Source organism: Balaenoptera musculus, chromosome 5, assembly GCF_009873245.2.
Source record: "Balaenoptera musculus isolate JJ_BM4_2016_0621 chromosome 5, mBalMus1.pri.v3, whole genome shotgun sequence".
In the NCBI taxonomy this organism is placed as follows: Eukaryota; Metazoa; Chordata; class Mammalia; order Artiodactyla; family Balaenopteridae; genus Balaenoptera; species Balaenoptera musculus.
The window spans coordinates 52,082,548-52,103,650 of NC_045789.1; the positions used below are offsets into that span (position 1 = coordinate 52,082,548).

General features: G+C 38.0%; 1 protein-coding gene across 5 annotated transcripts in view; it reads right to left on the reverse strand.

The window, feature by feature from the left end:
* The window catches only part of SLC4A4 (solute carrier family 4 member 4), a 351,691-nt gene that overhangs the window by 140,835 nt on the left and 189,753 nt on the right, over positions 1 to 21,103 (reverse strand). For all 5 annotated transcript variants that reach the window (XM_036852386.1, XM_036852389.1, XM_036852387.1 and 2 more), the window contains one exon: positions 4,709 to 4,785. In XM_036852386.1, coding sequence (XP_036708281.1) covers positions 4,709 to 4,785 — 77 coding nt within the window. The remainder of the gene's footprint in view (positions 1 to 4,708; positions 4,786 to 21,103) is intronic.

The following is a 21,103-nucleotide window of genomic DNA, read 5'->3' on the forward strand; positions in this document are numbered from 1 at the left end:
TTCTTTCTAGATTTCACTGTAAGGTAGTCATGGCTGAGCAGTTTCAAACTTCTACATGGATTACTGATTTCATCCTCTTACTCTCTGACAAAAATATTTGAATTTAGGTCTATCTCTACAAAAGACCAAGATTTCAAAAATAGAAATCGAGACAACCAAGTATATTTAAAGATAACAGGCAACAGATAGTGTGAAAAATGATTACCATACACTTTAGAAATTAACCTTAGGCCAAATTCCACCAGGACACCAAGGGATAGGTTCTCAGATAAGCTGGCTAAATAACGAGTATCAGGGAAGTGATAACTAGATAAAAAGGTACAAGGTTATATAAGCGCAAGTGTCTCTCTAAGAATCTTCAAGGGATTTCTACATTTACTGCATTCACTACAGTCTACAGACTGCAATTTCACTTAAGGTTGGTCATATAATTGTGAGATGGTATTACATTATTGATAATCTTGAAAAGAAAAAACAGCCCCTTTAAAAAAGTCATTGTACCACTGAGCACAGTATTTCCTCCAAAGAGTTAAAGCTATGGGGTAAAATAATAAGATTTTCTTATCCTCATAGCTGATTCCATACTCACATGAAAAGTAGAACTAACCCACTGCATTTGATAAGCACCCGTGGCAGTTGTAAATTTTTTCAAGCACAGAAAAGAAATAAAAGGTGATAGAAAAACAAATCAATCTAAGGTAATTGGGGAAGATAACTGGATAACGAAGAAAAAAAATCCTCCATAGCAACAAAATAGAGGAGATTATTTATGTCCATTTACAAGTAGATGAGCTCCAGATGTATTTTTTAAAAAATCTACTTCTCCCCGGGTGTTTTTTTCCTTAATAAATATAACATCCAAGTTGGAATATTGTTGAAGCATTGAATCACCTAAATTTTGGCGATGCTCTTTCTTCTGCTGTTAACTATTTTGAGCTATTTCTCAATAAAGCAGCCGCTACTGAAATCATAAGTACATAGGCTTGGCACAGCCAGAGAGAGAAAGTGCAGTCCACAGATTTGTTTCTTCTGTTTTCCCAAAACAGAATCTTATAAAAAACATGCCCTCAAATTCTGTCACTATGTAGCTGTCAGAAAGAGAAATTCTGCTCCTCTTCATATCTCTGAACATTAAACCCATTTCTTGTGCTACTGGGAAGTTATACAGCTCCAGGAAGTCGTGAGGCACCATCGCAACTGTTCGAATTGTATCCAGGAAGAATAATCAATCAGAAAACTTCAGTTCCAGTTGGATGGAAGTTTCTTGGGCCAACTTGGAAAAGCATACAGAACAAGTTTGACTTTACTGCCAAGATCATTTCCAGGACATTGGCTAATTAATTATAAAAGCTTTTTCAAAACAAATTTGAGCCTGGCAACCTTTTTTCCCTACCCAAACAGAGAAAAAAACAGGTTAAAAAAGAAAAGCCCGAGTTTATTGTGTGTTTTTTTTTTTTTTGCCATGGCTTCATCTTCTTAGCAAGCCCATTTTCTTCTTCTCACCCTAAAATGATCGAGGAGCTTTTGTATTTGAAGTTAATAAAATTGTAAGTATAGAAAATGGAAATAATTAGTTTGAATTTGTACTCTACCTTTAGTTATAGAGGAGGTGAATGGGTCAGTTACAAAGCTTCTCTTCAAACTTTTTGGTGGGAAGCAAAGAATGGAGTTTCTTTCTCTTTGGAGGAATGAAGGGCTCATTGGATGCACTATGCCTATTGTATTAGATAAATGAAGATGGACAGTTGCTCTTATAATGATATAGTCATCAACTACATTTTCTGGCTTTGAAAACAAAAAGAACAAACCTCTTGAATCAAATCTTCCTGGTTTCATCTTCACATGAACCTTGATGAATATGAGATGTTGGTGACAGGCATCAGAGATTCTGGTTTTAAGGACCACACAGGCTTTGTAGTGTTGACTTAAAAAATGCACAATGGGGCTTCCCTGGTGGCGCAGTGGTTGAGAATCTGCCTGCCAATGCAGGGCACACGGGTTCGAGCCCTGGTCTGGGAGGATCCCACATGCCGCGGAGCAACTGGGCCCGTGAGCCACAACTACTGAGCCTGCGCGACTGGAGCCTGTGCTCTGCAACAGGAGAGGCCGCGATAGTGAGAGACCCGCGCACCGCGATGAAGAGAGTGGCCCCCGCTTGCCACAACTAGAGAAAGCCCTCGCACAGAAACGAAGACCCAACACAGCCAAAAATAAATAAATAATAAAAGTGTTTTAAAAAAAAAAAATGCACAATGTGAGAGCTGCGAGTTAAGTTTTATCTGGGGCACAATGAGGACTGCAGCCCGCGAGACAGCAGTTTCAGATAACTCTGAGAAACTGCTCCAAGGAGGCGGGGGGAGGAGCCAGGATATATAAGTTTTGCAGCAAAGGGCAGGCAGTCTGAACGTCACAAGATTATTGTTAATTAAAGAAAACCAGACATCTCAAGTTAAGGAGTTTAGCACTTTTCTATATATGGGAAGATGCAAGAGTCAAGAGCTCACTGAAATCATTCCTTTGATATGTACCTCAGCTATCTGGGGCCAGGATCCTGTATTTTCACATCCTGAGTTTCCTCAGGACTCACCATAGGGAGTCTGTTGGCTGCTAGATGGCAGGTGTTCTTTTCAGCCCTGAGTTTCCTCAGGGCTCACGGCTCATGTTGGAGAGCTGCAATCCTTGATGACTGTGACATCCTTTGTTTATTAATATGGCAGGAAATATTCCATTTATAAATATCCCATTGCATTTATAAATATTCCATTTATCAATAGCAAAATCAGCACCCTAAATCATAATGTTCTAACCTATTTCTTCTAACACTGGAATCAAAATCATACGTGATACACATCATAAGTCATCAAATTTCTTCTGCATATGCTCAGATATGAAGACACCCAAGAAGGTAAGAAATTTCCCTCAGCATTTACCAGCGGCAACTGACAAACTCCTGACAAGAAAAGGACTGTCCCCAATAAAAGAAGCCTTCCTGAAAGTGTGTCAACCAGATATTTCTAACTCTGCCTTATCCAAGCCCCTGGCAAATCTCATGACCAGAATGTCATTTGGTAAATGTTGTATGGAGCCAAAATGTACAAAATAATTTTGAGGAAAACTCCCAACAAGTCCTAGTGGACTGAGGTTTCCCTTTCACTACTGGTACGGACCTACCAATGAATCCCATATTTAAATGATCTTCTCAGAAGCCACTGCAATGAGAAGCCCTCGCACCACAACGAAGAGTAGCCCCCGCTCGCCGCAACTAGAGAAAGCCCACACGCAGCAACGAAGACCCAACACAGCCAAAAATAAATATAATAAAAAATTAGAACATTTATTTAAAAAATAAATAAATAAAAATTAAAAATTAAAAAAATAAACACATTTCTTTAAAAATAAAATAAAAAATCAAAGTGAATGTAAACTACCTCCAGGAAGCAAAAAATAAATAAATAAATAAATGATCTTCTCCCACAGTATTTCAAGAGGTAGGCCAATGGTAGGGAGGAGAGCTAGCTATATTAGCATTTAAGGGGGCGGGCAGCTGTAAAAGTCAAGAATTAATCTCAGTGCAGAAGCGGAGGTAATTAAGCCAAACCAAAGCAGAGTCTCTCTTCTGGGAAACACATGTAAGTTACGATGAGAAAGATTACACCAGATTTCAGAGACTCTTAAAAGTCTGGATATTCTGAACTTAACTTGATATAAGCCATTATAAGCTTTTGATCCAGGGGAGAAATATAAGAGCAATAATATGAAAAGTGCATTGAATTGGGAGAAAATGGGGACAGGATTAATTCCCAAGGCTTTTCTAGCAATCTGTTCTGAGATCATGAAGGCCCTACTAGGGTGCTGTTGTTTAGAAGGAGAAGGAAGAAAGAATCCAAAAGCCATTTCACAAGAAAGAACATAATTTCACCTTTCCTGCACTTTTGAGAACTCACCAAGGTCTAAAACACCTCTGTCGGTTAAAGAAGAACATTGTTGTAAACAAGGCTTCATTGTCTTCGGAATATATAATTCAGATTTCTTTATTCAGGTAGAATTTTCAACCAATTAGTCCTAATAACTCATTTCATTTTTTTTAATGTAAAGTGCAAAATTACACCCAGTCACCATTTTCTACTAGTTTCAAGCCCAGATACCCACCCAACTAGGAAAATGGCCCAGTTTCTACCATATTCTTTTTAAAAGAAAGCAAATCGAGATTCAAAACCTAATTACTTTTCATTTCAAATAGGTTACTTACTATATGTTTTAATAGATAAACATACAGCTAATAAGACTGTCATTACCTTTGCCTGAAATATCCCCTCAAAGTTAACAACTGCCAGCATTTCCTAGCCCTTTACAGTTTACCAAACCAGTTTTTTTCACAAATCATCTTATTTAACCATACAATAAACTTGAGGTAGGAATTAGTATTACTATTTTAAAGCTAAGAGAACTGTAGCTCCAAGATTTAAACTGCCCAAGTGAATTCATCTATAAGAGCTGGAGTGGAGACTCTTATCTTCTGAACTTCAAATCCCTTCACACACTGCTTTCCCCTCCCCTCAGAGAAAGTGAAAAAAACAAAACAAAACAAAACAATCTACACATATTGGTTCACTTTAAGTTAGAGGACCACCATGTCTAATCTTTTCCCAGCATCTTCTAGATATACATTTAGCCTTACATTTCAAAGAAGCAGGAATTCTTTGCTTACCTGGTCCTTCTCTGGTTTATCAGAGATGTCATTCAGACTGGAAGAAGTCAGATTCCTGTGGGTCATGGCTGGGCTACCTGGAAAAACAGAAGTGAACCCTAATTAAAGACTTCTTGTCAAAAACACAAAGAGTTTGGTTGTACACTTCACGACCACTAGTAGATGACGATGGGAATGGTGATGATGATTAAGCTACATTAGGATTCTCCTGAACAGGTTTCCAGAGTTGAAAAGTTAGTTTAGAGCACTAACATGGTGAAATGAAAAAGGTATAAAATCCCAAATACTTTCTTTAAGTCTTCTGGCTCCATTTCAAGATAAGTTAAAGTTTCAAAGAAATGTGTAAAACAATAAGCATAAAAATAAACTCACTCCTGTTTTTGGTTTGCCTTTTGTTACAGCCCTTTACACACATCCTAATCTACCTATTTCTATTGCCTATAGAGATGGGCTTTTTCCTCATCTCAGTAGAGCCAGTGCCAGGGAAAGAAAAGGCCTGGACCTCCTCTCCCCGAGCCTCTGCAGTCCTTCCTAGGGCACCACTTGCTCTGATCAACCCAAAAAGCCATCTGCCCTCCATTCTCTGCCTAACACTTTGATCAAGAATATTTCTCTGTAGTGGGCATCTGAACCAGAATCCCCATTCTTTGCCTCAAAGCAGTGTTATCACAGCTCCCCTTATTTCCTGCATTCCCATTTGCCAGACTAAAATAAGTGTACGCCTTCTTCCCCTTAACACGCCAAACTTCTTATTCAAGTCAAGCGATGGATTTCATCAGGAATACTCCATGGGAACCAAGCTCCCTGGCTGTAAAGCTGCTGTAGGTAAAATCCATCAGCAATCCAGCCAGTGACTTCAGACATGGTTATATGAGAACAGAGAGGACGGACATCTAGAAGAGGGATAGACCATTTTCAAATAGACTGGTTAATCAACAAAATACTGAGCTTTCATTCTGCAGTTGAACCTGAAATTTCCAGGCTTACTAAGCAAAAGAGTAATTCTTCAAAGCCAGGGTGTTTAGCCACCCCCCCTGCAGGGTGCTGAGTAATGGGTTCACCATTTAATCCCCTGCGATCTGACTCAGGCTGGTCTTCACACCAAGAGGACAAGGGTTGAAAAACAAGCATCAAGGTTCGAACACAGCTTCACATTTACTTCCACATAATTCTTTAGATTACAGATTTCCATTCCTTCAGACCAAACCTTCTACACATAATTTTACAAAAGACTCAAATCTACCCCCTAATAATTTAACGTCTATATAACAGCAGCTCTTTAAATAATATAATTGTCTTTAACTACTAGATCAATTTTCTTGAGTTGGCAAAACAGGATATTTTCCACTCTGCTGCATTTCATTGAGTAAGCATGGCCTAGATCTCTTAAACACTTTACCTGGTAGGATGTTTTATTCTAGGAAAATTTGAGCACAGGGCATTTTTCAAAGGAAAGTAACATGTGAAAAACTGCTTTATGAGCAAAATTAAAAGAAGCTCTTTGAAAGCCACATTTTCTTCTCTGAACCGCGTACTAGGTTTCTAGTGTCCACTCAATACAAAAGACACCAGGCCCAAACAAGAATGCCTCCAAATAATGCTGGGCTTGAAACTAAGGAAATGATGAGTACATACAATTTTATACTTTACATTAGAAAATAAAACTAGTCTTTTGGACTAAATGGGTGAAAATTCTACCTGCATAAGAAATCTGAACTAGATATTCTTGGTGCAATGAAGTCTTAGCAAGCCTTAATCATAAGTTAAAAGCAACTTATGTAAATGAATAGATGAGATTGATTTCTAATTATTAAATCAGCTGTACATAAGCAGCAATACTGAAATGAATTTGAAATCAATTTTTCATTAAGTAATTTAAATTTCTTGGGCAATATTCTAAACTCACTGATTTGCTTTGGAAATTCTTTATAAATACTACAAAGGTACATTTCAACTCAAGCACTGTCCTAACTGCTGCAAAATATGAATAAGTAGAAGCCGAATGAATAAAGTTTCCACTATAATGGTAATCCTAACTGATGTCACAACTTTTCCAAGAAACCTCATATACTGTCTCATTTCTCTCATTTCTGAAAGACAGTTATAGGATGGCTATCTATATTTGTACTCTATGGGGGAGTGGGGAGGCACAGGGATAAGGAAGATGCAGGAACCAGATGGGGAAGAGGAGGCCAAAGTTAAGAAACAATCACATCTATTGTTCCTCCCAACCTTATCTGATTCTCATTAATAAAAGTAATATTAACAGCTTCACTGATGTTTAACTTTGCACTACACTGAAAGAATTCAGAAGTCAACACTTTTAGGTAAACCTTAAGCAAGATGATTAGCATTCCTGCATCTTTTCCCATCTCCCTCCCTATCAAACTCTCCACCCCTACCCTGCAACACCCTGAACCAGGGACAAAAGCTTCCCTATGTTCTAAACCAGTGGTTGCCAAAGTGTGGTTCCCAGACCAGCAGTATCAGCGTCACCTGAGCACGTGTTAGAAATGTGAATTCTTGGAACTCACCCCAGACCAACTATATCAAACTCTGGGTAAGGGGTCTAGCAATGTGGGTTTTAACAAACCTTTGAAATGATTTTGAAGCAAGCTGAAGTTGGAGAACCACTGCTCTAAATAAATCAGTTATCTTAACCGGAGGCTGTGTCCTGGTCAGAACTGAATTGAAAGAAACATATAACTTGACGGAGCCAAGAGAGGTAGCTCTGATAACCTTGCCCTCCTCCAAGCCACTGCTCCAAACTATCATATCTCAAGCAAATCATTAAGTTGGCATCCTTGCCACATAAACACACAAAAAAAGATCATACATGGCCCTTCCTCTAAATCCTCGCTTACACAAATAAATAAATAACTTTGTTAACAGAACTCACTGTTTAATCAGCCTTTTGCAGAAACATATCACCCAAATCAAAGAAGACAAGGACAAGAGATTACAAACCAGATTATATCTGGGACTCAGAAATTTCCGTGTGGCACTTTAGCAAACCTGGGAAACTTACACAACAGGACCCTAACAATGTTCTACTGTGGATATTTTGCACCTAACACTCAACAAGACACATTGTCAGGATAAGTCAGTGCTTTCTAGAGTTTTGGCCTATAATGTGAACTCATTATACTGCAATCTTGAGTGAGTGGGGGTAGCAGAGGCAAATGTCACCTTGTGACAAAAAGGTGATATACAAGCCTACCCCAAAGCATGCTACTTATTGTGCAAGTGATGATTCACCGACTCCAAGCTACCACTAATAGGCCTTTTCTATCTAATATCCAGTGTAAATGAACATATCATAACTGGTCTCGGTTCAAAGGAACTTTGTTTATTTATTTATTTATTTATTTACTTATTACTTTTTGAATTTTATTTTTTTATGCAGCAGTTTCTTTTTTTTGTTTGTTTGTTTGTTTTAGTTATCTATTTTTTTTAAACCTCTTTATTGAAGTATAATTGCCTTACAATGGTGTGTTAGCTTCTGCTTTATAACAAAGTGAATCACTTATACATATACAATATGTTCCCATTTCTCTTCCCTCTTGCATCTCCCTCCCTCCCACCCTCCCCATCCCACCCCTCTAGGTGGTCACAAAGCACCGAGCTGATCTCCCTGTGCTATGCGGCTGCTTCCCACTAGCTATCTATTTTACATTTGGTAGTGTATATACGTCCATGACACTCTCTCACCCTGTCACATCTCACCCCACCCCCTCCCCATATCCTCAAGTCCATTCTCTAGTAAGTCTGTGTCTTTATTCCTGTCTTGCCACTAGGTTCTTCATGGCCTTTTTTTTTTTTTTTTCCTTAGATTCCGTATATATGTGTTAGCATACTGTATTTGTTTTTCTCTTTCTGACTTACTTCACTCTGTATGACAGACTCTAACTCCATCCACCTCATTACAAATACCTCCATTTCATTTCTTTTTATGGCTGAGTAATATTCCATTGTATATATGTGCCACATCTTCTTTATCCATTCATCCGATGATGGACATTTAGGTTGCTTCCATGTCCTGGCCATTGTAAATAGAGCTGCAATGAACATTTTGGTACATGACTCTTTTTGAACTATGGTTTTCTCAGGGTATATGCCCAGTAGTGGGATTGCTGGGTCGTATGGTAGTTCTATTTGTAGTTTTTTAAGGAACCTCCATACTGTTCTCCATAGTGGCTGTATCAATTTACATTCCCACCAACAGTGCAAGAGTGTTCCCTTTCCTCCACACCCTCTCCAGCATTTATTGTTTCTAGATTTTTTGATGATGGCCATTCTGGCCAGTGTGAGATGATATCTCATTGTAGTTTTGATTTGCATTTCTCTAATGATTAATGATGTTGAGCATTCTTTCATGTGTCTGTTGGCTATCTGTATATCTTCTTTGGAGAAATGTCTATTTAGGTCTTCTGCCCATTTTTTGGATTGGGTTGTTCGTTTTTTTGTTATTGAGCTGCATGAGCTGCTTGCAAATCTTGGAGATTAATCCTTTGTCAGTTGCTTCATTTGCAAATATTTTCTCCCATTCTGAGGGTTGTCTTTTGGTCTTGTTTATGGTTTCCTTTGCTGTGCAAAAGCTTTTAAGTTTCATTAGGTCCCATTTGTTTATTTGTGTTCTTATTTCCATTTCTGTAGGAGCTGGGTCAAAAAGAATCTTGCTGTGATGTATGTCATAGAGTGTTCTGCCTATGTTTTCCTCTAAGAGTTTGATAGTGTCTGGCCTTACACTTAGGTCTTTAATCCATTTTGAGTTTATTTTTGTGCATGGTGTCAGGGAGTGTTCTAATTTCATACTTTTACATGTATCTGTCCAATTTTCCCAGCACCACTTATTGAAGAGGCTGTCTTTTCTCCACTGTATATGCTTGCCTCCTTTATCAAAGATAAGGTGACCATATGTGCGTGGGTTTATCTCTGGGCTTTCTATCCTGTTCCATTGATCTATATTTCTGTTTTTGTGCCAGTACCAAACTGTCTTGATTACTGTAGCTTTGTAATATAGTCTGAAGTCAGGGAGCCTGATTTCCCCAGCTCCATTTTTCATTCTCAAGATTGCTTTGGCTATTCGGGGTCTTTTGTGTTTCCATACAAATTGTGAAATTTTTTGTTCTAGTTCTGTGACAAATGCCAGTGGTAGTTTGATAGGGATTGCATTGAATCTGTAGATTGCTTTGGGTAGTAGAGTCATTTTCACAATGTTGATTCTTCCAATCCAGGAACATGGTATATCTCTCCATCTATTTATATCATCTTTAATTTCTTTCATCAGTGTCTTATAATTTTCTGCATACAGGTCTTTTGTCTCCTTAGGTAGGTTTATTCCTAGATATTTTATTCTTTTTGTTGCAATGGTAAACGGGAGTGTTTTCTTAATTTCACTTTCAGATTTTTCGTCATTAGTGTATAGAAATGCAAGAGATTTCTGTATGCAGCAGTTTCTTATTAGTCATCCATTTTATACACATCAGTGTATACATGTCAATCCCAATTGCCCAATTCATCACACCACCACACCCATCCCCCTGCTGCTTTCCCCCCTTGGTGTCCATACGTTTGTTCTCTACATCTGTGTCTCAATTTCTGCCCTGTAAACTGGTTCATCTATATCATTTTTCTAGGTTCCACATATATGCGTTAATATACGATATTTGTTTTCTCTTTCTGATTTACTTCACTCTGAATGACAGTCTCTAGATCCACCCACATCTCTACAAATGACACAATTTCGTTCCTCTTTATGGCTGAGTAATATTCCATTGTATATATGTACCACAACTTCTTTATCCATTCATTTGTCGATGGGCATTTAGGTTGTTTCCATGTCCTGGCTATTGTAAATAGTGCTTCAATGAACATTGGGGTGCATGTGTCTTTTTGAATTATGGTTTTCTCTGGGTATCTGCCCAGTAGTGGGATTGCTGGGTCATATGGTAATTCTATTTTTAGTTTTTTAAGGAACCTCCATACTGTTCTCCATAGTGGCTGTATCAACTGACATTCCCACCAACAGTGCAAGAGGGTTCCCTTTTCTCCACACCCTCTCCAGCACTTGTTGTTTGCAGATTTTCTGATGATGTCCATTCTAACTGGTGTGAGGTGATACCTCATTGTAGTTTTGACTTGCATTTCTCTAATAATTAGCGATCTTGAGCAGCTTTTCATGTGCTTCTTGGCCATCTGTATGTCTTCTTTGGAGAAATGTCTATTTAGGTCTTCTGCCCATTTTTAGATTGGGTTGTTTGTTTTTCTAATATTGAGCTGCATGAGCTGTTTATATATTTTGGAGATTAATCCCTTGTCCCTTGATTCATTTGTAAATATTTTCTCCCATTCTGAGGGTTGTCTTTTCATCTTGTTTGTAGTTTCCTTTGCTGTGCAAAAGCTTTTAAGTTTCATTAAGTCCCATTTGTTTATTTTTCTTTTTATTTCCATTACTCCAGGAGATGGATCCAAAAAGATCTTGCTGTGATTTATGTCAAAGAGTGCTCTTCCTACGTTTTCCTCTAAGAGTTTTATACTGTCTGGTCTTACATTTAGGTTTCTAATCCATTTTGAGTTTATTTTTGGGTATGGTGTTAGGGAGTGTTCTAATTTCATTCTTTTACATGTAGCTGTCCCGTTTTCCCAGCACCACTTATTGAAGAGACTGTCTTTTCTCCATTGTATACCCTTGCCTCCTTTGTCATAGATTAGTTGACCATAGGTGCATGGGTTTATCTCTGGGCTTTCTATCCTGTTCCATTGATCTATATTTCTGTTTCTGTGCCAGTACCATGTTGTCTTGATTATTGTAGCTTTGTAGTATAGCCTGAAGTCAGGGAGCCTGATTCCTCCAGCTCCGTTTTTTTTCCATCAAGACCGCTTTGGCTATTCGGGGTCTTTTCGTGTCTCCATACAAATTTTAAGATTTTTTGTTCTAGTTCTGTAAAAAATGCCATTGGTAACTTGATAGGGATTGCACTGAATCTGTAGATTGCTTTGGGTAGCATAGTCATTTTCACAATATTGATTCTTCCAATCCAAGAACATGGTATATCTCTCCATATGTTGGTATCATCTTTAATTTCTTTCATGAGTGTCGTAGAGTTTTCTGCATACAGGTCTTTTGTCTCCCTAGGTAGGTTTATTCCTAGGTATATTATTCTTTTCGTTGCAATGGTAAATGGGAGTGTTTCCTTAATTTCTCTTTCAGATTTTTCATCATTAGTGTATAGGAATGCAAGAGATTTCTGTGCATTAATTTTGTATCCTGCAACTTTACCAAATTCATTGATTAGCGCTAGTAGTTTTCTGGTGGCATCTTTAGGATTCTCTATGTATAGTATCATGTCATCTGCAAACAGTGACAGTTTTACTTCTTCTGTTCCAATTTGTATTCCTTTTATTTCTTTTTCTTCTCTGATGGCCGTGGCTAGGACTTCCAAAACTATGTTGAATAATAGTGGTGAGAGTGGACATTCTTGTCTTGTTCCTGATCTTAGAGGAAATGCTTTCAGTTTTTCACCACTGAGAATGATGTTTGCTGTGGGTTTGTCGTATATGGCCTTTATTATGTTGAGGTAGGTTCCCCCTATGCCCACTTTCTGGAGAGTTTTTATCATGAATGGGTGTTGAGTTTTGTCAAAAGCTTTTTCTGCATCTATTGAGATGATCATATGGTTTTTATTCTTTAATTTGTTAATATGGTGTATCACATTGATTGATTTGCGTATACTGAAGAATCCTTGCATCCCTGGGATAAATCCCACTTGATCATGGTGTATGATCCTTTTAATGTGTTATTGGATTCTGTTTGCTAGTATTTTGTAGAGGATTTTTACATCTATATTCATGAGTGATATTGGTTTGTAATTTATTTTTTTTGTAGTATCTTTGTCTGGTTTTGGTATCAGGGTGATGGTGGCCTCATAGAATGAGTTTGGGAATGTTCCTTCCTCTGCAAATTTTTGGAAGAGTTTGAGAAAGATGGGTGTTAGCTCTTCTCTAAATGTTTGATAGAATTCACCTGTAAAGCCATCTGGTCCTGGACTTTTGTTTGTTGGAAGATTTTTAATCACAGTTTCAATTTCAGTACTTGTGATTGGTCTGTTCATATTTTCTATTTCTTCCTGGTTCAGTCTTGGATGGTTATACCTTTCTAAGAATTTTTCCATTTCTTCCAGGTTGTCCATTTTATTGGCATAGAGTTGCCTGTAGTAGTCTCTTAGGATGCTTTGTATTTCTGCAGTATCTGTTGTAACTTTTCCTTTTTCATTTCTAATTTTATTGATTTGAGTCCTCTCCCTCTTTTTCTTGATGAGTCTGGCTAATGGTTTATCAATTTTGCTTATCTTCTCAAAGAACCACCTTTTAGTTTTACTGATCTTTGCTCCTGTTTTCTTTGTTTCTATTTCATTTATTTCTGCTCTGATGTTTATGATTTCTTTCCTTCTACTAACTTTGCGTTTTGTTTGTTCTTCTTTCTCTAGTTCCTTTAGGTGTAAGGTTAGATTGTTTATTTGAGCTGTTTGTTGTTTCTTGAGGTAGGATTGTATTGCTATAAACTTCCCTCTTAGAACTGCTTTTGCTGCATCCCACAGGTTTTGGATCATCGAGTTCTCATTGTCATTTGTCTCTAGGTATTTTATGATTTCCTCTTTGATTTCTTCAGTGATCTGTTGGTTATTTAGTAATGTATTGTTTAGCCTCCATGTGTTTGTGTTTTTTACGTTTTTTTCCCTGTAATTGATTTCTAACCTCATAGCATTGTGGTCAGAAAAGATGCTTGATATGATTTCAATTTTCTTAAATTTACTGAGGCTTGATTTGTGACCCAAGATGTGATCTATCCTGGAGAATGTTCCATGTGCACTTGAGAAGAAAGTGTAATCTGCTGTTTTTGGATGGAATGTCCTATAAATATTAATTAAATCTCTCTGATCTATTGTGTCATTTAAAGCTTGTGTTTCCTTATTAATTTTCTGTTTGGATGATCTGTCTATTGGTATAAGTGAGGTGTTAAATTCCCCCACTATTATTGTGTTACTGTCGATTTCCTCTTTTAGAGCTGTTAGCAGTTGCTTTATGTATTGAGGTGCTCCTATGTTGGGTGCATATACATTTATAATTGTTATATCTTCTTCTTGGGTTGATCCCTTGACCATTATGTAGTGTCCTTCCTTGTCTCTTGTAACATTCTTTATTTTTAAAGTCTATTTTATCTGATATGAGTATTGTTATTCCAGCTGTCTTTTGATTTCCATTTGCATGGAATATCTTTTTCCATCCCCTCACTTTCAGTTTGTATGTGTCCCTAGGTCTGAAGTGGGTCTCTTGTAGACAGCATATATATGGGTCCTGTTTTTGTATCTATTCAGCGAGCCTGTGTCTTTTGGTTGGAGCATTTAATCCATTCACATTTACGGTAATTATCAATATGTATGTTCCTATGACCATTTTCTTAATTGTTTTGTGTTTGTTTTTGTAGGTCCTTTTCTTCTCTTGTGTTTTCCACTTAGAGAAGTTCCTTTAGCATTTGTTGTAGAGCTGGTTTGGTGGTGCTGAATTCTCTTAGCTTTTGCTTGTCTGTAAAGCTTTTGATTTCTCCATCGAATCTGAATGAGATCCTTGCTGGGTAGAGTAATCTTGGTTGTAGGTTCTTCCCTTTCATCACTTTAAATATGTCATGCCACTCCCTTCTGGCTTGTAGAGTTTCTGCTGAGAAATCAGCTGTTAACCTTATGAAAGGTCCTTTGTATGTTATTTGTCGTTTTTCCCTTGTTGCTTTCAATAATTTTTCTTTGTCTTTGATTTTTGCCAGTTTGGTTACTATGTATCTCGGCACGTTTCTCCTTGGGTTTATCCTGTATGGGACTCTCTGTGCTTCCTGGACTTGGGTGGCTATTTCCTTTCCCATGTTAGGGAAGTTTTCAACTAGAATCTCTTCAAATATTTTCTCAGGTCCTTTCTCTCTCTCTTCTCCTTCTGCAACCCCTATAATGCGAATGTTGTTGCATTTAATGTTGTCCCAGAGGTCTCTTAGGCTGTCTTCATTTCTTTTCATTCTTTTTTCTTTAGTCTGTTCCGCAGCAGTGAATTCCACCATTCTGTCTTCAAGGTCACTTATCCATTCTTCTGCCTCAGTTATTCTGATGTTGATTCCTTCTAGTGTAGTTTTCATTTCAGTTATTGTATTGTTCATCTCTATTTGTTTGTTCTTTAATTCTTCTAGGTCTTTGTTAAACATTTCTTGCATCTTCTCAGTCTTTGCCTCTATTCTTTTTCCAAGGTTCGGGATCATCTTCACTATCATTATTCTGAGGTCTTTTTCTGGAAAGTTTCCTATCTCCACTTCATTTAGTTGTTTTTCTGGGGTTTTATGTTGTTCCTTCATCTGGTACATAGCCCTCTGCCTTTTCATCTTGTCTATCTTTCTGTGAATGTGGTTTTTGTTCCACAGGCTGCAGGACTGTTGTTCTTCTTGCTTCTGCTGTCTGCCCTCTGGTGGATGAGGCTATCGAAGAGGCTTGTGCAAGTTTCCTGATGGGAGGTACTGGTGGTGGGTAGAGCTGGGTGTTGCTCTGGTGAGCAGAGCTCAGTAAAACTTTAATCTGCTTGTCTGCTGATGGATGGGGCTGGGTTCCCTCCCTGTTGGTTGTTTGACCTGAGGTGACCCAACACTGGAGCCTACCTGGGCTCTTTGGTGGGGCTAATGGTGTACTCTGGGAGGGCTCACGCCAAGGAGTACTTCCCAGAACTTCTGCTGCCAGTGTCCTTGTCCTCACGGTGAGACACAGCCACCCCCTCGCCTCTGCAGGAGACCCTCCAACACTAGCAGGTAGGTCTGGTTCAGTCTCCTATGGGATCACTGCTCCTTCCCCTTGGTCCTGATGCACACACTACTTTGTGTGTGCCCTCCAAGAATGGAGTCTCTGTTTCCCCTAGTCCTGTCAAAGTCCTGCAGTCAAATCCTGCTAGCCTTCAAAATCTGATTCTCTGGGAATTCCTCCTCCCGTTGCCGGACCCCCAGGTTGGGAAGCCTGACGTGGGGCTCAGAACCTTCACTCCAGTGGGTGGACTTAGGTGGTAAAAGTGTTCTCCAGTTTGTGAGTCACCCACCCAGCAGTTATGGGACTTGATTTTATTGTGATTGCCCCCCTCCTATCATTTCATTGTGGCTTCTCCTTTGTCTTTGGATGTGGGGTATCTTTTTTGGTGAGTTCCAGTGTCTTCCTGTCGATGACTGTTCAGCAGTTAGTTGTGATTCCAGTGCTCTCGTAAGAGGGAATGAGAGCACGTCCTTCTACTCCACCATTTTGAACCAATCTTGAAACTTTGCTTCTTTAAATTTTATTTTTATAAAAAGAAGAAAAAGAAGAAGAAGCAGCCTCAAGTGTATAATCATAATTAATTTCCATATCACTGTATTTTGGCCATAAGAAAAAGAAAGATTTGGAGAAGCAAATTTTCAAGCAGTTTCACACAATTAAAAACAATTTCATTTTCAAAGTACCCACTTGGCAGGTACACACTGTCTTCTATAAACATTAATTGCATTCTGTACTAAGTTTGAAAATCATTGTTATTCTTTAGCACACATGTAGCAATTCATAAAGTCCTTTGCAATTGCGTCTATTATATACAATAAAAAGGAGTGAGGAGAATGTACAGCATAGAAAGGTGATGATACTTGTATGTGTACATATTGGGTAAAAATGTAAACATGTATGCCATGCAATGACACATAAACTGACCCCCCATCTCATACCCTTATAATGAGCCTATAGAATATACTCTCTGTACCCCCACTGACTCATTGATACTCTTTTCCCCCCTTTGTTGAGATAACAAGTCTACTAGAAAACGTGTATACCTAAGATTAAGGCTCAACTCATCTTTTTGAGTATAAGTACTTTAACTTACATTATCTTACTTAATCCTCATATAAACACTTTGAGATTAGTATTATTATTACCACTTTATACATAAAATGAACTTCAAGGAGGTTAAGTTCATGATCACACAGCAAGTGGTAAAACTGTAATTTAAATCTGTATCTCATAATACCAATCCCACTGCCTCTGGGGTGGGGGGGGGATATCTCTATGTTATTTACATAAATAAACATACAAACATCATCATTTCTAATGAAGAGAAAATATAATGTATAACCACAAAGAATATATTCTATTTCCATGCCAATTACATGCAATATAAAACCACCAAGGATGTTTAAGGCAGAAATGTTCTTGGTTTCCAATTTAGCTGTTCCCAAAGATGGAGTTTGCATATCTTTACTTTTACATTTTCATAAAGAAAAGGAGAAAAAGATTGAACTCAGCTACTCTGCTTGCCAGAGTGATTAAATAGTAGCCCCAAACCACAGCTCTGTGACAAAGAAGAAAGGATGCTAAAAGCAAGAGCAAAGTAATTATAAAAGGAATAATGCCACATGCTTCTGAATGTCCTAATTCATAGTCATAGCCAAGGTGTCTGTAAAATTCCACAATGTACATACATCCAATTCTCCATTATTTCCATATTAGTTTTCTACCTTTCAAGGTACTCCAATTGCAATTTCTTCCAATTTCAACCACAAAAAACAGGAATATAATGGGACAGGGAGAACAAATCACTTGGGATACTCACAATGAGTTTGACTGAGAAAGTCTAGAAGGAATGGCTGGGATAAGCTTGGGTTTTGTCAGATCAGTTTCCTAGTCTTCCATAGCAACAGACCATCAAGAGCTGTCCCCACCAAAAATAATTTTAAAAAAGCATGTCATCAAGACCTCCAGCCTATTGTCATTGCCCACCTCCAAATAAAATACAGAAGTATTTAAAATATAAATATTAGACTAAGGAAAGTTTAAAATATTACCAGAAAGAGCTCTTTGAAAGAATTTCATGACTAACAGAAAATCAGTTTGGATATTTTTGCTTGTACAGTTTTTAATTATTTTGTTTTATTTAGAGGATTTCTGTTGTTTGTTTGTTCATGATTTAATATAATATAAACTCCAAGAGTCCAGAGCCAAGGCCCTTGGTTTGTCTTGTTCACAGTTATAGCCTCAGAGCTTGGCACTAGTGGCACTTAATAAATATTTGTGAATGAATGAATAATAGCAACTGGGTATCATTTTACTTGCATTTGGAGTTACTACTATAAACACTACTGTTCAAACTCTGTTTCCTATGGAGGGAGATGCTGTGTGCACACTCCAAGAAACTTTAGACTTGGAAAGCCTTAGAGTAAATAAGGAAGAAGTTTGTAGCTGGCCCAGAACTAACAGAATGGAAAGGCCCTGCCAAACTGGCTAACAGCCTGTCAGTCAGTCAGCAGTGGGAACAGAGGTAAGAAGCAATGAAAGGGAGAATAGGAAACCCCGTGTGCAAGAAGAATCAGATGAGAATGAGAGGAGAAATAACAGAAGGTGTCAGGACCTCACTGAAAGGAAAGGAGAGGCTTGGGAAGAGAAAAGTCGGGGGGAACAGAAATAATTCAAAGAAAGTGATCAGCTTGGAAAGTAAAGCAAATTTGGAGAGAGGAAGGAGACATCAGAAGATCCAGATAACTATCAAAGTAGGTGAGTCAAGCTCTAGTCAAAAGCTGAAGTCATCCCTTATGTACGGGGTAAGGATGACGGAGAAGACATCCTTATAGAGAGAGCTGGAAGTGTGCAGAGGCCAGACCAGAGCAGAGCAAACACAAAGACTATTCTCTTTTTTAAATACCATTCTCTATTATTTTGAGACCTCTGCTGTCCACGTGCCCCTTTGTAATCTACCCATCCTCAACTTCCTTGATCCTATTCTCTCCTGTTTTTGAATTTTCTGAACTACTCTGTGGACTTTTCCAAGATTCAATGTTAGGGCTTAAACATCTCAATGTCAAATACGCAACATTCATCTCTTATAAGTCTTTTTAAATTTCAACCAGCAAAAGCAGAATGCTCTAACCCTAGTGACTCCCATTATAATAATATTGCACATGATATTTAATTTTTATTATGATCTAAAATAGTAGTTTAATTTTTTAAAGGCATTTCATTCCCTTTCTGTGCACACACAACACACACATACACATAACATTTTAAAAGTCTCTACTCAGGTGAGGAAAAACGTTCAGAAACAAACAAGGACTAGAAAATTTACTAAAATAGGAAAGTCCCCATAAAGGACGTCAGGGAATCTGTGGTCCTTGTGATCACATACAGTATTTTGTAATTCTTTGTGTGTCACCTGTGCATGTGTGCGCGCACACACGCACAATATAATACTATGAACCAAAAGTTATTCTGTCTAAAGAATATAGGTGGAAGTATATAAAATAATTTGTGGCCTTATCTCATGAAAATAGAAAAAGAAAAGAACAATGCCATCGCAAGACTATGCTCGTTAGTAAAAGGGTAAGTGAGAAAGACCGATGGAAGATTATGACAGAACGAAACAAACATCTCACTGCCTTCATTCCAAAAAGGCATTGAACCAAAGTGATTTTACTAAATGCCCTTAGGCCAAGTTGAGGAATTTCAATAGGTCCCCACAGCCACATCATTCCAAGCACACGTACCAGTGTCTGATTTTTAATTTGGGCCTACTCTCTTGAATCTATATGTTAATACCTGATACAAGATATAGTAAAATTTTACTAAGTCAGATTAATGGAGAAATCCTCTGAATTGATGAAGTGTCTAAATTTAAAACAGTTTAAGAAGGCTACCAATTCAACTAAGTATATAACTTGGCAAATGAGTTTATCCCTCTCCCTTCCTAGATACTTTTAAAATAATAGGTTAAAAAGTAGTGAAAATCAAAAAGTTTAAAACCATATCAATTAAAAGAACTGGTAGAAGAACAATAGAGACAAGAGACTTCAAAAACTTTCTAGAAGAAAAAGAACAGATAAGAGTATTAGACCCTGATAACTATTTGCACTATATAGAAATGGCAGTGTAAACTACACACAGAAAGGCATGGAGTCAAAAAAGGGATCTTCCATGCAAAACCCTGAAGAAGTGCCACAGTGGAAGAGACCAAGTACAATGGAGGCCCAAGTAAGATGCAAGCGGAAAGGGATGAGTTCTTGCAAAGTCAATACTCCAAAAGTTTACTACGACCCCAGTGGGCAGCACACCCAGCAGCTGAGGCACCACAGGGCTCTCTGCTGCAGAGAGATTCAGAAAAGACCGGGCAATCAGTGCAGGAGTTTGCATCTCACAGCAAAGTCTTCTGAATTCTAGAATTTAGGGGACACCTCAGGAGGACATTTCCTGCTCACTCTAAAACAAATCCTCTTACCTAAATACAAATGGACAATTGAGAATCATCAGACATTTAAGAGAGGAAGCCCAAGACTAAAACACACACACCCACACAAAACCAAAACACCACAACTTCAGTAAAAGAATTACAATTTAGAACATTTAAATAAAAATTCTTACTGGTTTATGAGAGATTTGAGAAGATATTATATCCATAAAACATGGATAGGATGTTAAGAAAAACAGAACAAGGAAAATGCTTTAGAGTTATACTTTTAAAGACTATATATGATTGCAACATATGTATATATATATGGGTTAGAAAATAAAATCAAGCAAATCTTCCAAAAAAGTAGTGGTCGAGGGGGAAGAGATCCAAAAAATATGAGATAAAAGATCAGAGGTACAGAGGATCAATCCACGAAGGCCAATCAGGAGGACTATTAAGAGTTCTACTGGACTTCCCTGGTGGCGCAGTGGTTGAGAATCTGCCTGCCAATGCAGGGGGCACGGGTTCGAGCCCTGGTCTGGGAAGATCCCACATGCCGCGAAGCAACTGGGCCCGTGAGCCACAACTACTGAGCCTGCGCGTCTGGAGTCTGTGCTCCGCAACAAGAGAGGCTGTGATAGTGAGAGGCCCGCGCACCGCGATGAAGAGTGGCCCCCACTTGCCACAACTAGAGAAAGCCCTCGCACAGAAACGAAGACCCAACACAGCCAAATAAATAAATAAATAAATAAAAATAAACAAACATGGGGTTAAAAATAAAGAAATAAAATAAAATACAACTTCTATTAAAAAAAAAAGAGTTCTACTAAGCCAGAGCAAGGAAAATGAAAAACAGAATATATTAAACAGAATATCCTAGAACTAAATAAAGGACATATTTCTTCAAATCACAAGGGTCCCTAGGGAAAAAATAAACAAAACAAGCCACATACTCACAAAATCCAGCCTTGTATGTAAATGAATCATTACAAAACTTCACAACACCAAGAATGAAGAGACTACGCTAAAATTTCCTATCTAGAGAGAAAAGCAATAAGAATTGCACTTTGGAATTCTCTTAAACAACACAAAATAGAAGAAGAGAATGGAATTACGCTTTCAAAGTTCTGGAAGAAAAATTAT